At 64.6% G+C, this 8,545-nt stretch overlaps 4 protein-coding genes across 4 annotated transcripts; 1 reads left to right on the top strand and 3 right to left on the bottom strand.

The window, feature by feature from the left end:
* Positions 1 to 860: 860 nt before the first annotated feature.
* Positions 861 to 3,583, bottom strand: B0H18DRAFT_939165 (uncharacterized protein; the record flags this gene model as incomplete). The annotated part of the gene is made up of 5 exons (XM_048041853.1): positions 3,351 to 3,583; positions 2,781 to 3,306; positions 1,439 to 1,466; positions 1,327 to 1,335; positions 861 to 1,027 (listed from the first exon to the last, which is right to left on the bottom strand). The coding sequence occupies exons 1-5, from the start codon at positions 3,404 to 3,406 to the stop codon at positions 861 to 863; spliced, it is 786 nt and encodes a 261-aa protein (XP_047887828.1). The 5' UTR covers positions 3,407 to 3,583.
* A 193-nt stretch (positions 3,584 to 3,776) lies between these two features.
* Positions 3,777 to 6,141, top strand: B0H18DRAFT_1124146 (G-protein alpha subunit; the record flags this gene model as incomplete). The annotated part of the gene is made up of 14 exons (XM_048034802.1): positions 3,777 to 3,830; positions 3,884 to 3,989; positions 4,046 to 4,075; positions 4,125 to 4,206; positions 4,253 to 4,349; positions 4,418 to 4,794; positions 4,845 to 4,897; positions 4,954 to 5,019; positions 5,066 to 5,226; positions 5,284 to 5,364; positions 5,708 to 5,792; positions 5,852 to 5,934; positions 5,995 to 6,028; positions 6,092 to 6,141. The coding sequence occupies 14 exons, from the start codon at positions 3,777 to 3,779 to the stop codon at positions 6,139 to 6,141; spliced, it is 1,359 nt and encodes a 452-aa protein (XP_047887827.1).
* A 1,068-nt stretch (positions 6,142 to 7,209) lies between these two features.
* B0H18DRAFT_1037980 (uncharacterized protein) lies at positions 7,210 to 7,635 on the bottom strand. The gene has a single exon (XM_048030423.1). The coding sequence runs from the start codon at positions 7,564 to 7,566 to the stop codon at positions 7,390 to 7,392; it is 177 nt and encodes a 58-aa protein (XP_047887826.1). The 5' UTR covers positions 7,567 to 7,635; the 3' UTR covers positions 7,210 to 7,389.
* On the bottom strand, positions 7,496 to 8,462 carry B0H18DRAFT_1037978 (uncharacterized protein). The gene is made up of 2 exons (XM_048030422.1): positions 8,417 to 8,462; positions 7,496 to 8,361 (listed from the first exon to the last, which is right to left on the bottom strand). Exon 2 carries the CDS (start codon positions 8,358 to 8,360, stop codon positions 7,563 to 7,565), a length of 798 nt encoding a protein of 265 aa, XP_047887825.1. The 5' UTR covers position 8,361; positions 8,417 to 8,462; the 3' UTR covers positions 7,496 to 7,562.
* Positions 8,463 to 8,545: the final 83 nt, after the last annotated feature.

Here is an 8,545-nt window from a genome sequence, read left to right as displayed (position 1 = left end):
GAGCGAGCGCCCGTCGGTGGCTGACGGGTGCCGGCTCGATCTCGCCCGCCTCGCCGCTGTGAGTCGGCGACGCACAACGCCGCATGGACGTCGTAAGCGGGCGACGTCGCGTGTGTGCGTCCTCGACTCACAAGGAGCACGCGTGCGCTCTGCACCGACCGCGGGCCCGGGCAGGTCGTCGGGTGGGCGCTTGTGCGATCGGGCGTGAGATCGGCGGGCCCTCACCACACGACGAGCCCCCACTGCCGTCCTGTGCGTCGCGGACGCACAGCAGGGCAGTGGGGCCTGTGCGTCCTCGACGCACAAGAGGCACGCGTGGTTCGTGCGGCTGAGAGGGCAGCAGGTGCACCCGGGCGAGTGGCGCCTGCTCGATCGGGCGTGCGATCGGCGGGCGCTCCCCGCGGAACGAGCTCCCACTGCCCTCTTGTGCGTCGCGGACGCACAGCAGTGCACGGGGCCGTGTGCGTCGTCGACGCACAGGCGGCACGCGTGGTCCGTACAGTGGACAGAGCAGCAGGTGCACCCGGGCAAGCGTACGACCTGGCACCTGCCCGATCGGGCAGGCGATCGGCGGGCGCTTCCCACGCTACGAGCCCTGCTCTGCTGTGCGTCCGCGACGCACAGGAGGGCAGTGGGAGGGGCGCGAGCACGTTACCTGTGCCTGCTGTGAGTCCTCGACTCACAGCACTGCAGCACGGGCCTGCTCAGTCTCTGTGTGCACGCTGTGAGTCGCGGACGCACAGTCACGTGCCCGAGCAGTGCGTGCGGTGTTCCGGGTGCTAAAATTCGGGCGTCTATAGGGTTAGCTAGGGTTTACAGGGCGCCAAAGCACCCTGGGTCGTCTCGATTGTCCCCATAACCTAACCAGGATCGACGCCCGTCGTACAATAATACTCCTCGGGCACCGCCCCGGACTTGGACGCAGGCGCAGTGGAGAAGTGCGGTGTCTTGACGACGGAGGTGCGTGCAGCATCCTTGATGACGGTGAGCCGGACGGTCGCACGGACGGACGTCTCAATGGCGGTGCCTGTTTGCGTGAGGACCACCGCGCGATGGTGGAAGGAACAAGTCCGGCAAGAGGATCAAGTCCGAAAAGCGACAGTCGAATTTGAGAGTCGAACGACGAGGGACGAAAGATCAGAGTTGAGGAATCGGAGAACAATGTCGAGAGGCGGGTGGGACGGCACGACGGACATACGGGATCAAGGGATCAGGGACGGGAAGGGCCGCGTGTAAGGGACGAGGGATGCGTGCGAAGGATCGACAGGGCAGAGCGACGATCAGGGGTCAGAAGTGCTGTGCGAGGGAACGAGAGGCGGTGCGTACCGCAGACCTCTGTATGGTGTTCGATGGAGAGAAGGGTTCCGAGGGCGACGTGCATCAGCATCACGAAGGGAAGCCCGTCTGGGTGGGAAGAGAACAGATTGGGCGCACGCACCTCCGTCGCCTTGCGCAGCGTGGCCGTCCTGTACGTGTGGAGTGAAGGTTGATTTCGTCAGCATGCGAGCGAGGGAAGGAGGATGAGGCGGTGCATCGACAGGCAGGGAGAGATCCTATGTATGTCGAACGAAAGGCTGGGGAGCGCGATGATGCAGCGGGCAGTTTCTCCGTTACCGTATTCGCAGGCGACGGTGGCCGCGGAGCGACAGTGTTCACAGAGGCGGTGCAGGATCACCGAGCCGGTGACGGATGCGCGGAGGACAAAGAAACCGTACCCCATCGAAAATGTCTCCCCGCAGGCCTCAATTGTCAGCCAGGGTGTCAAGCCGGCGGTGAGGGGACAGCCTGACAAAACAGACAACGTGCGCCTCAACAGACTCGCGTGCAGACCATGACAAACTACGGAGAACCGGCCTGACTCCTCGAGCACGTCGCCCAGCGACCCTCAATCGCTGGGTAGTAGATCATCGACTTGGTGGTGATGTGGAACGCCAGACGGCGGTACAGATAGCGGGTAAAGCATCGAGCCAGTGATGTACCAGAGTGGTGCCAGAACGCCCGACGGCAGGTTCGCGTCGAGACAGACCCGCACACGCAGAAGAGCGCCCACGAGAAGTACACGACGAACGATGTGCACATCCAACGAGGAGATCGCTTCGCGATTGGCAGGTGACGTCGAGCCGGTGGTGAGGGAACACTACAACAAGGAGATCGCCCTGCGACGTAGAGCATTGAGCCAGCGTTGTGCCAGGACGCCCGACGGCAGTATAGACGGCGAGATCACGCCGAGACAGACTCGCCAACGCAGAAGAGAGGCGGCGACAAGCACACGAAGAACGGCGTGCACATCCATCAAGGACATCGCTCGGCGATCGGCAGGGAAGACGTCGAGCCAGCGGTGAGGGAACAATAGGACGCCCGATGGCGGTGCAGACAGTGAAGAGAAGAGACAAGCAAGCAAGGCTCTCTCGGTCGGCGGATGGAACGTCGATGCTAAGATGGCCGACAGACAGCGCCAAAAGCGGAGAGAGAAGAGAAGAGACACGCATCCGAGGGGTACAGACGACGCTGTCGCGGCCAAACAGAGTCGCGGACGTAGCAGAACCATCGAGGACATTGCGCAACGACCCGCCATCTCCAGGTAGACACGCAATGCACGGTAGCAAACTCGGCACACACATACATCGCCCCACGAACATCGAGGCCCGATGGCGGTACAGACGGCACGATCTGAGTCGTGCTGAGTCGAGGCCACGAAACACGCACTACCGCCGAGCGGCAGATCGGACGTCGAGCGGGCGGTACAGAGTCTACAGACGGCGCGATGCAGCGCCACTCACCCCCATGGAGAAGAGCGCGCCGGGGACCTCGACCGGGAGGTAGAGCGTGGAGCCGGCGGTGACGTGGCGGGTGTCGATGTTGCCGCCGGTCGTGTAGGGCGGGATGGTCGAGTGGGGGCCGGGGGCGGCGCGGGCGACGCCCATCTCGCCAGCAAACGGGCGGAGGGGGATGCGGATGCCCTTGGGCTCGTCGAACCAGGCGTAGCCGGCGCCGGCCTCGTAGTCGCGGAGGTGCCATATCTTGAGGGCGGGGACGGGGAAGGCGTCTGCGAGGAGGCCGAAGCCGGGGATGGCGGCGGACCAGCCCCAGGGGACGCTGGGGGCGATGGCGAGGACGTCGACCTGGAGGACGTCGCCGGGCTGGGCGGCGTCGACGTGGACGGGGCCGTTGACCTGGTCGAGGCGGGCGAAGTCGAAGGCGGCGATGGCGGCGGGGGTGCTGGACGCGTCGATCTGGCCGTTGGACGCGTCGAGGCAGTCGAAGGCGACGGTGTCGCCGGACCGGATGCGCACGGCGGGCGGGAGGCTGCGCGGGGTGAGCGGGGGTGAGCGAGGGAGGCGGGAACGCACCTGTTGTCCCAGGCGAGGTGGGCGTGGGCGCGCTTGACGGCGTGGACGGACGACATGATGGCGGCGGGGAGAGGACGGCCCTAACCCTACGTTCGTTGCCCGACCACCGGCCTTTCCGCCGGGCCGGCTGAGTCAGACGGACGATCGGGCGCCTGTCGGGGGTGCGGCGGGGACTCAGCTGGCAGCGTCGGCGCGTCCCACCGCGTCGGTCGACGGCGACAGGCCATCGCGTCGTGGGCGGGTGCAGTCACAAGCGCGCCGTGCGCGGCGAGGGGCGACGGCGGCGGGCGTGGGACGGGAGGCAGTGCTGTGATTGATGGCTGATAGGCTGTGTGGCGGCGCGGCGACTCCCTCTCCTGTTGATCCCCGCCTCGTCCATGTCCTCCCCTTCTCTCCTTTGCTCCTGCGTCGCCATTGCCCCCTCCCATGGCCTCCTCTTCCCTCTTCGCCTCAGCCGACGCAGACGACCCTCTCGCCAAAGTCCTCCAGCCCCCGCCCGATGAGTCCCCCGACGACCGCGCCGCCGCATCCAGCAGCAGAAGGACGCGCAGGCCGTCAGCCACAGAATCGACGAGGACATCCAGGAGAGCCGCAAGGCGTTCGAGCGCAGGAAGAAGGCCATCAAGATCCTCCTCCTCGGTACGTCTCACGCCCGTCTCCCCCGCGTCCATCTCACCCGCGCACCCACAGGCCAGGCAGAGTCGGCAAGAGCACCACCCTCAAGAGTCCGTCTCTCCGTCCTCGTCCATGTCCACGTTCGCTGACCCCCCGCAGACTTTCAGCTCGCCTTCTCCCCGCAGCACTTTCGCAGCGAACGCGCCGCCTGGCGCACCATCATCCAGCTCAACCTTATCCGGTGCGTCTGCCCTTCTGCCCCTCCCCGCTAAGCTCACCCGCCGCAGATCCATCAAGCGCCTCCTCGAGGTCCTCCAGCAGGAACTCGACGAGTCCACCCAGCCCCTCCGCACCGGCGCCCCCGACAAGGGCAAGGGCAAGGCCGTCGCCCTCGCACCCGCCCACCTCCCTCCGCCGCCGCCGCCGCCAACGCCGGCCGCTCGCCCCCCAAGGCCACCGTCCGCTTCAGCACCTCGCCCCTCACCGACCAGCACCGCCGCATGCGCATGCGCCTCTCCCCGCTCCTCCCCATCGAGGAGCAGCTCACCCGCAGGCTCCTCCCCGACGCCAACGACCGCCTCCAGGACGTCTGCGTCCGCGCCGGCAGCGGCTGGAAGGGCCTCCTCGCCGGCATCCAGCAGGACGGCGGCGCAGACGGCCAGGCCAGGGCCAAGGAGCCGCGGCGGCCGAGCACGGCCGAGGGCCGCAGGGACGACCCGACCGCCGTGCTCGCCGCGTGCAGGGACGACATCATCGCGCTCTGGGAGGACCCCGTCGTGCGCGCCGTGCTGAAGCGGAGGGGGGTGCGGCTGCAGGACATGCCCGGCTTGTGCGTCGTTTGTGGCCTTTCTCCGTGGTGCACCCCGCTGACGCTCGCAGCTTCCTGAACGACGCCGCGCGGATCGCGACGATGGGCTACGACCCGACAGACGGTGCGTGCCACCCCCCGTCGCCCGCTTCACTGACTATATGCCCGTCGCCCGTGCAGAGGACATCGTCCGCGCGCGGCTGCGCACCCTCGGCGTCGAGGAGCACAGGTTCACGATGGAGAGCGGTGCGTGCCGCCGTCTTCTCACTCCTCTCGTCCTCACCCCGCGCAGGCGCGCTCCCAGGCTCGGAGTGGTACATCTACGACGTCGGCGGGAGCAGGAACAACCGCCCGATGTGGATCCCGTACTTTGACGACATCCAGGCGATCATCTTCCTCGCGCCCCTCGCGTTCAACCTCATGCTCGAGGAGGACACCAAGGTCAACCGCCTGGTGCGTGCCCGCCCCGCTGCGCACGGAGGCGGTGCGCTGACTAACGCGGCTCTGCAGGAAGACTCGATCATGCTGTGGAAGGAGATCTGCCAGAACCCGCTCCTCGCCAAGACGACGCTGATCCTGTTCCTCAACAAGGTGCGCGGCCCCCTCGCTCTCCCCTCCTGCGCCCCGCGTCGAGGCTGCCCCGCGCGCCTGTGCGCGCTCCGACCGGGCGGACGGGACAGCTTTGCGGTGGACGTGCGCAGGCTGACGTGACACGCGCTGACGTCCGCCTCTGTCTTCTCTTCTTCGTGTTTTTGATTGCATCCCGCGCATCATTGACGGACGCACTCCGTCGACTCCGGCTCGCTCGTTCCGTGCGCGGCTGCCTGTCGACACTGCCCGGCGACGACCGTGCCTCGCGCCGACCGTGCTGTGCGCGTCGCCGTCACCGTCACAACGCGCGGCCCGCCCGGACCCGCAGATGGACATCCTGCAGGCGACGCTCGCGGCAGGGATCCGCGTGAACAAGTACGTCCCCAGCTACGGCGACCAGCCGAACGACGTCCAGCACGTCACGAAGTGTGCGTGTCCCGCTTGCACGCTGCGCCGCGGGGATCGGGCTGACGGATGCGCTGCGCAGACTTTAGGGACAAGTTCCGGGGGTACCACAAGCGGCTGTCGCCGCAGGCGCGCTCCTTCTATTGGCACGAGACGTCGGTCGTCGTGAGTCGCCGTGTCGGTACCGCTGGGAGGGTGACTGGGGGCTGACTGCTCCGTTCACAGGACACCCGCTCGACGGCGGCGATCCTCGTTGGCGGTGAGTGACTAGAGTGTTCATAGTCTCTACGCCCATTGCTCATGTCGTCCTCGCGGGGTGCAGTGAGGGAGGGCATCCTGCGCGCACACCTGCAGAGCGTGAACGTCATCTAGCCGGCCGACGCACGCCCGGCTCAAGACGGATCGCCCGGTCGGTACCTCGCGACGCTCCGCCGTCTGCGGTCTGTCCCACGCAACTAAGTAGGGAGAGGGTGCCCGAGCACTCCCACACCCCTGGCTCCGGGCGGCGAGCCATCGCACGCACGCCCCGCCACGGCGTGCATCGCCCTCTGCCGCAGGGCCCGCGCCTCGCCGCGCCCCGCATACCCGGCGCCGGTCACCCAGACGGTAGACCCCCGCCTGCTCGCGCTCTCGCACATAACGTTATTATCGCTCTCCGCGCATGCACCATGTTTATAGCTTTAGTCCGCCATCGTCCCGCCCCTCTCATCTCATGGATCTCTCCCTCCCCTCCCTCCTCTCTGTGTTCCGTTCATGGCTGCTTCTCTCGTTCCGGCGTACCTCAGTAATCTCAGTGACTCTGCATCGCATCATCACGTATACGTATGCTTATTAGACCCCCTGCTCTGCGCATGTTGTATCTACCTAGTTCAGTGTACTAATCGTCTGGATCTCGGATTTGGGTTGTCGGTTATCGGAGGCTTTGTGTGCTGTGCTGGATGGGTCGTTTGTTGCGGATGCGGCTCGCTGTGGTACGCCAAGGTCAAGTGTTCTGCGCCCCGGCGCTGCCTGTTGACGGTCGACATTTCCTCGATCGTGACCGTACTCGTCGCCGTGCTTGACGATGTGCTGCCGGCCCTCCGAGAGTGGTCTGGTTTCAGCTGCAGACCGCCCTCGATCGCGACAGTTCCAATGTCTCCGTATGACTGACACGGGTATCGTCAGCATGAGGCATCGATCCACAGCCCACCCGTGTCCAGCTGACCGCTCGCTGGCAGCGACGCCGACAGTCAGTTGACGGAAACGCCGGTAGCGAGGTTGACACAGCAGGCGCCGATAGCGACATTGACGTTGACAGAAGATGGATCCCGCCCGCCCATGATCATCCAGGGGATCCGCAGCCAGACGCATCAGCTCGGTCCTCCCGGGGATGATCGTAGGGGTGACGGACAGTTTATCAGTGGATGCCATCGGAGGAGATGAACTATAGTCGCGCGTACTGCAGAGGCTTGCCGTCTGGAGCGGTTGCGAACGAACGTGGATTATGACCTGAGGTCGGGACTCATCGTGGATCATACATACCTCTAGGCTCTACCTTGTTTGCTGTGCTGGAGGTTCAACGACGACGTCTCGCACCACAGCGGAATCCGGATTGCTCGCTTCGATACGATGCATCCCGCCTCAGGCTGAGACGACACCATCCAAGCCTACAGCGAGAACGCAGCTAAGTGGGTGAAACAGAAGCACATCGCGAAAATCGTGGCTGACTGCCAGCGAACGGTGTGAGCATTCCGCATCGATGTGACCCGCACACGAAGAAAGGAGGATACACTCACCTGCGCAAGAGATACAGATCATGTTAGACCGAAGAGGAACCTCCTGAAGGCTCCGTAGCAGGAGATAACAATCTTGCGATTGTCCAATGGTGCCATACCCTCGCTGTAGCGACGAGCGGGTCTCGGCACCGGGGGAAGATGGGCGTAGACAACCGTCTCTTGCGCGGGGTACTCGCCGAGTTGGACGGCGCGAACGAGGTCGGAGGTGACCGGGATTTTGTAGAATACAGGCATCGTACCCTTCATTGTGATCCCGGGTATGAGCTTGCTGGCAATGGTGTCTCGCCCAAGGGTGCGAAGGCGTGTTTCGTTGATGTTGGACAAAGCGGCAATCGCGGACGCGATAAGCTGAGGCTCAGAATTGGGCCGATCCATGTGTTGTTTGTCTTCTTGGACGAGCACCCCGGGGTCATTGGTGTCGTCCACAAGGCAGACATCCGCCGTTGCAAGTTTCTCTTGGCCGCATACCCAAAAGGGTATGCTCATCCTCGTCCTGGGGACCAGAGCCGTGAGGTCCCCGATATATTGGAGACATTTGAACAGTACGACAGCGTAATCTGCAACGGCGGACTCCTGTCCGTGGCGAGGGTTCATCGCGAGCGCCATGGTGCGGAGCAGCACGTAAGTATCGTCGTGCGCAGCTTCAGATGGGTCCTGGAGAGTGAGGACCTCCTTATGACGAACGTCAGGAGGAAAACGCTCCGAGAGCTTGAAGAATGTCTCGTAATCCTGGTAAACGACTCGGATGTTGTAGGCGAGCAGCTCGTTTGGGGTCCAGTCGCTGCCTGCCTTCGAAGAACGCGTGATATTGGCCATGCTATAGTAGCGCATGAGCCGAGTGTAGGCAAACAAATCCAGCTCGCAATACTTACCCACAAAGAGTCTGAACACCGGAGTGCGGCGAAGACAAGACGTACGTTGTTCGCGTCCCGGTCAGTCTCCCGATTGAACCTCCTAGGCAGTCTCACGTGAGCAGCTCCTTAGTACTCAGTCACGATTGC

The sequence above is a fragment of the Fomitopsis serialis genome, assembly GCF_022376445.1.
Source record: "Fomitopsis serialis strain Sig1Antser10 chromosome Unknown B0H18scaffold_115, whole genome shotgun sequence".
In the NCBI taxonomy this organism is placed as follows: domain Eukaryota; kingdom Fungi; phylum Basidiomycota; class Agaricomycetes; order Polyporales; family Fomitopsidaceae; genus Fomitopsis; species Fomitopsis serialis.
The sequence above is the reverse complement of the archived record's forward strand: the minus strand, read 5'-3'. Positions and strand labels throughout refer to the sequence as shown.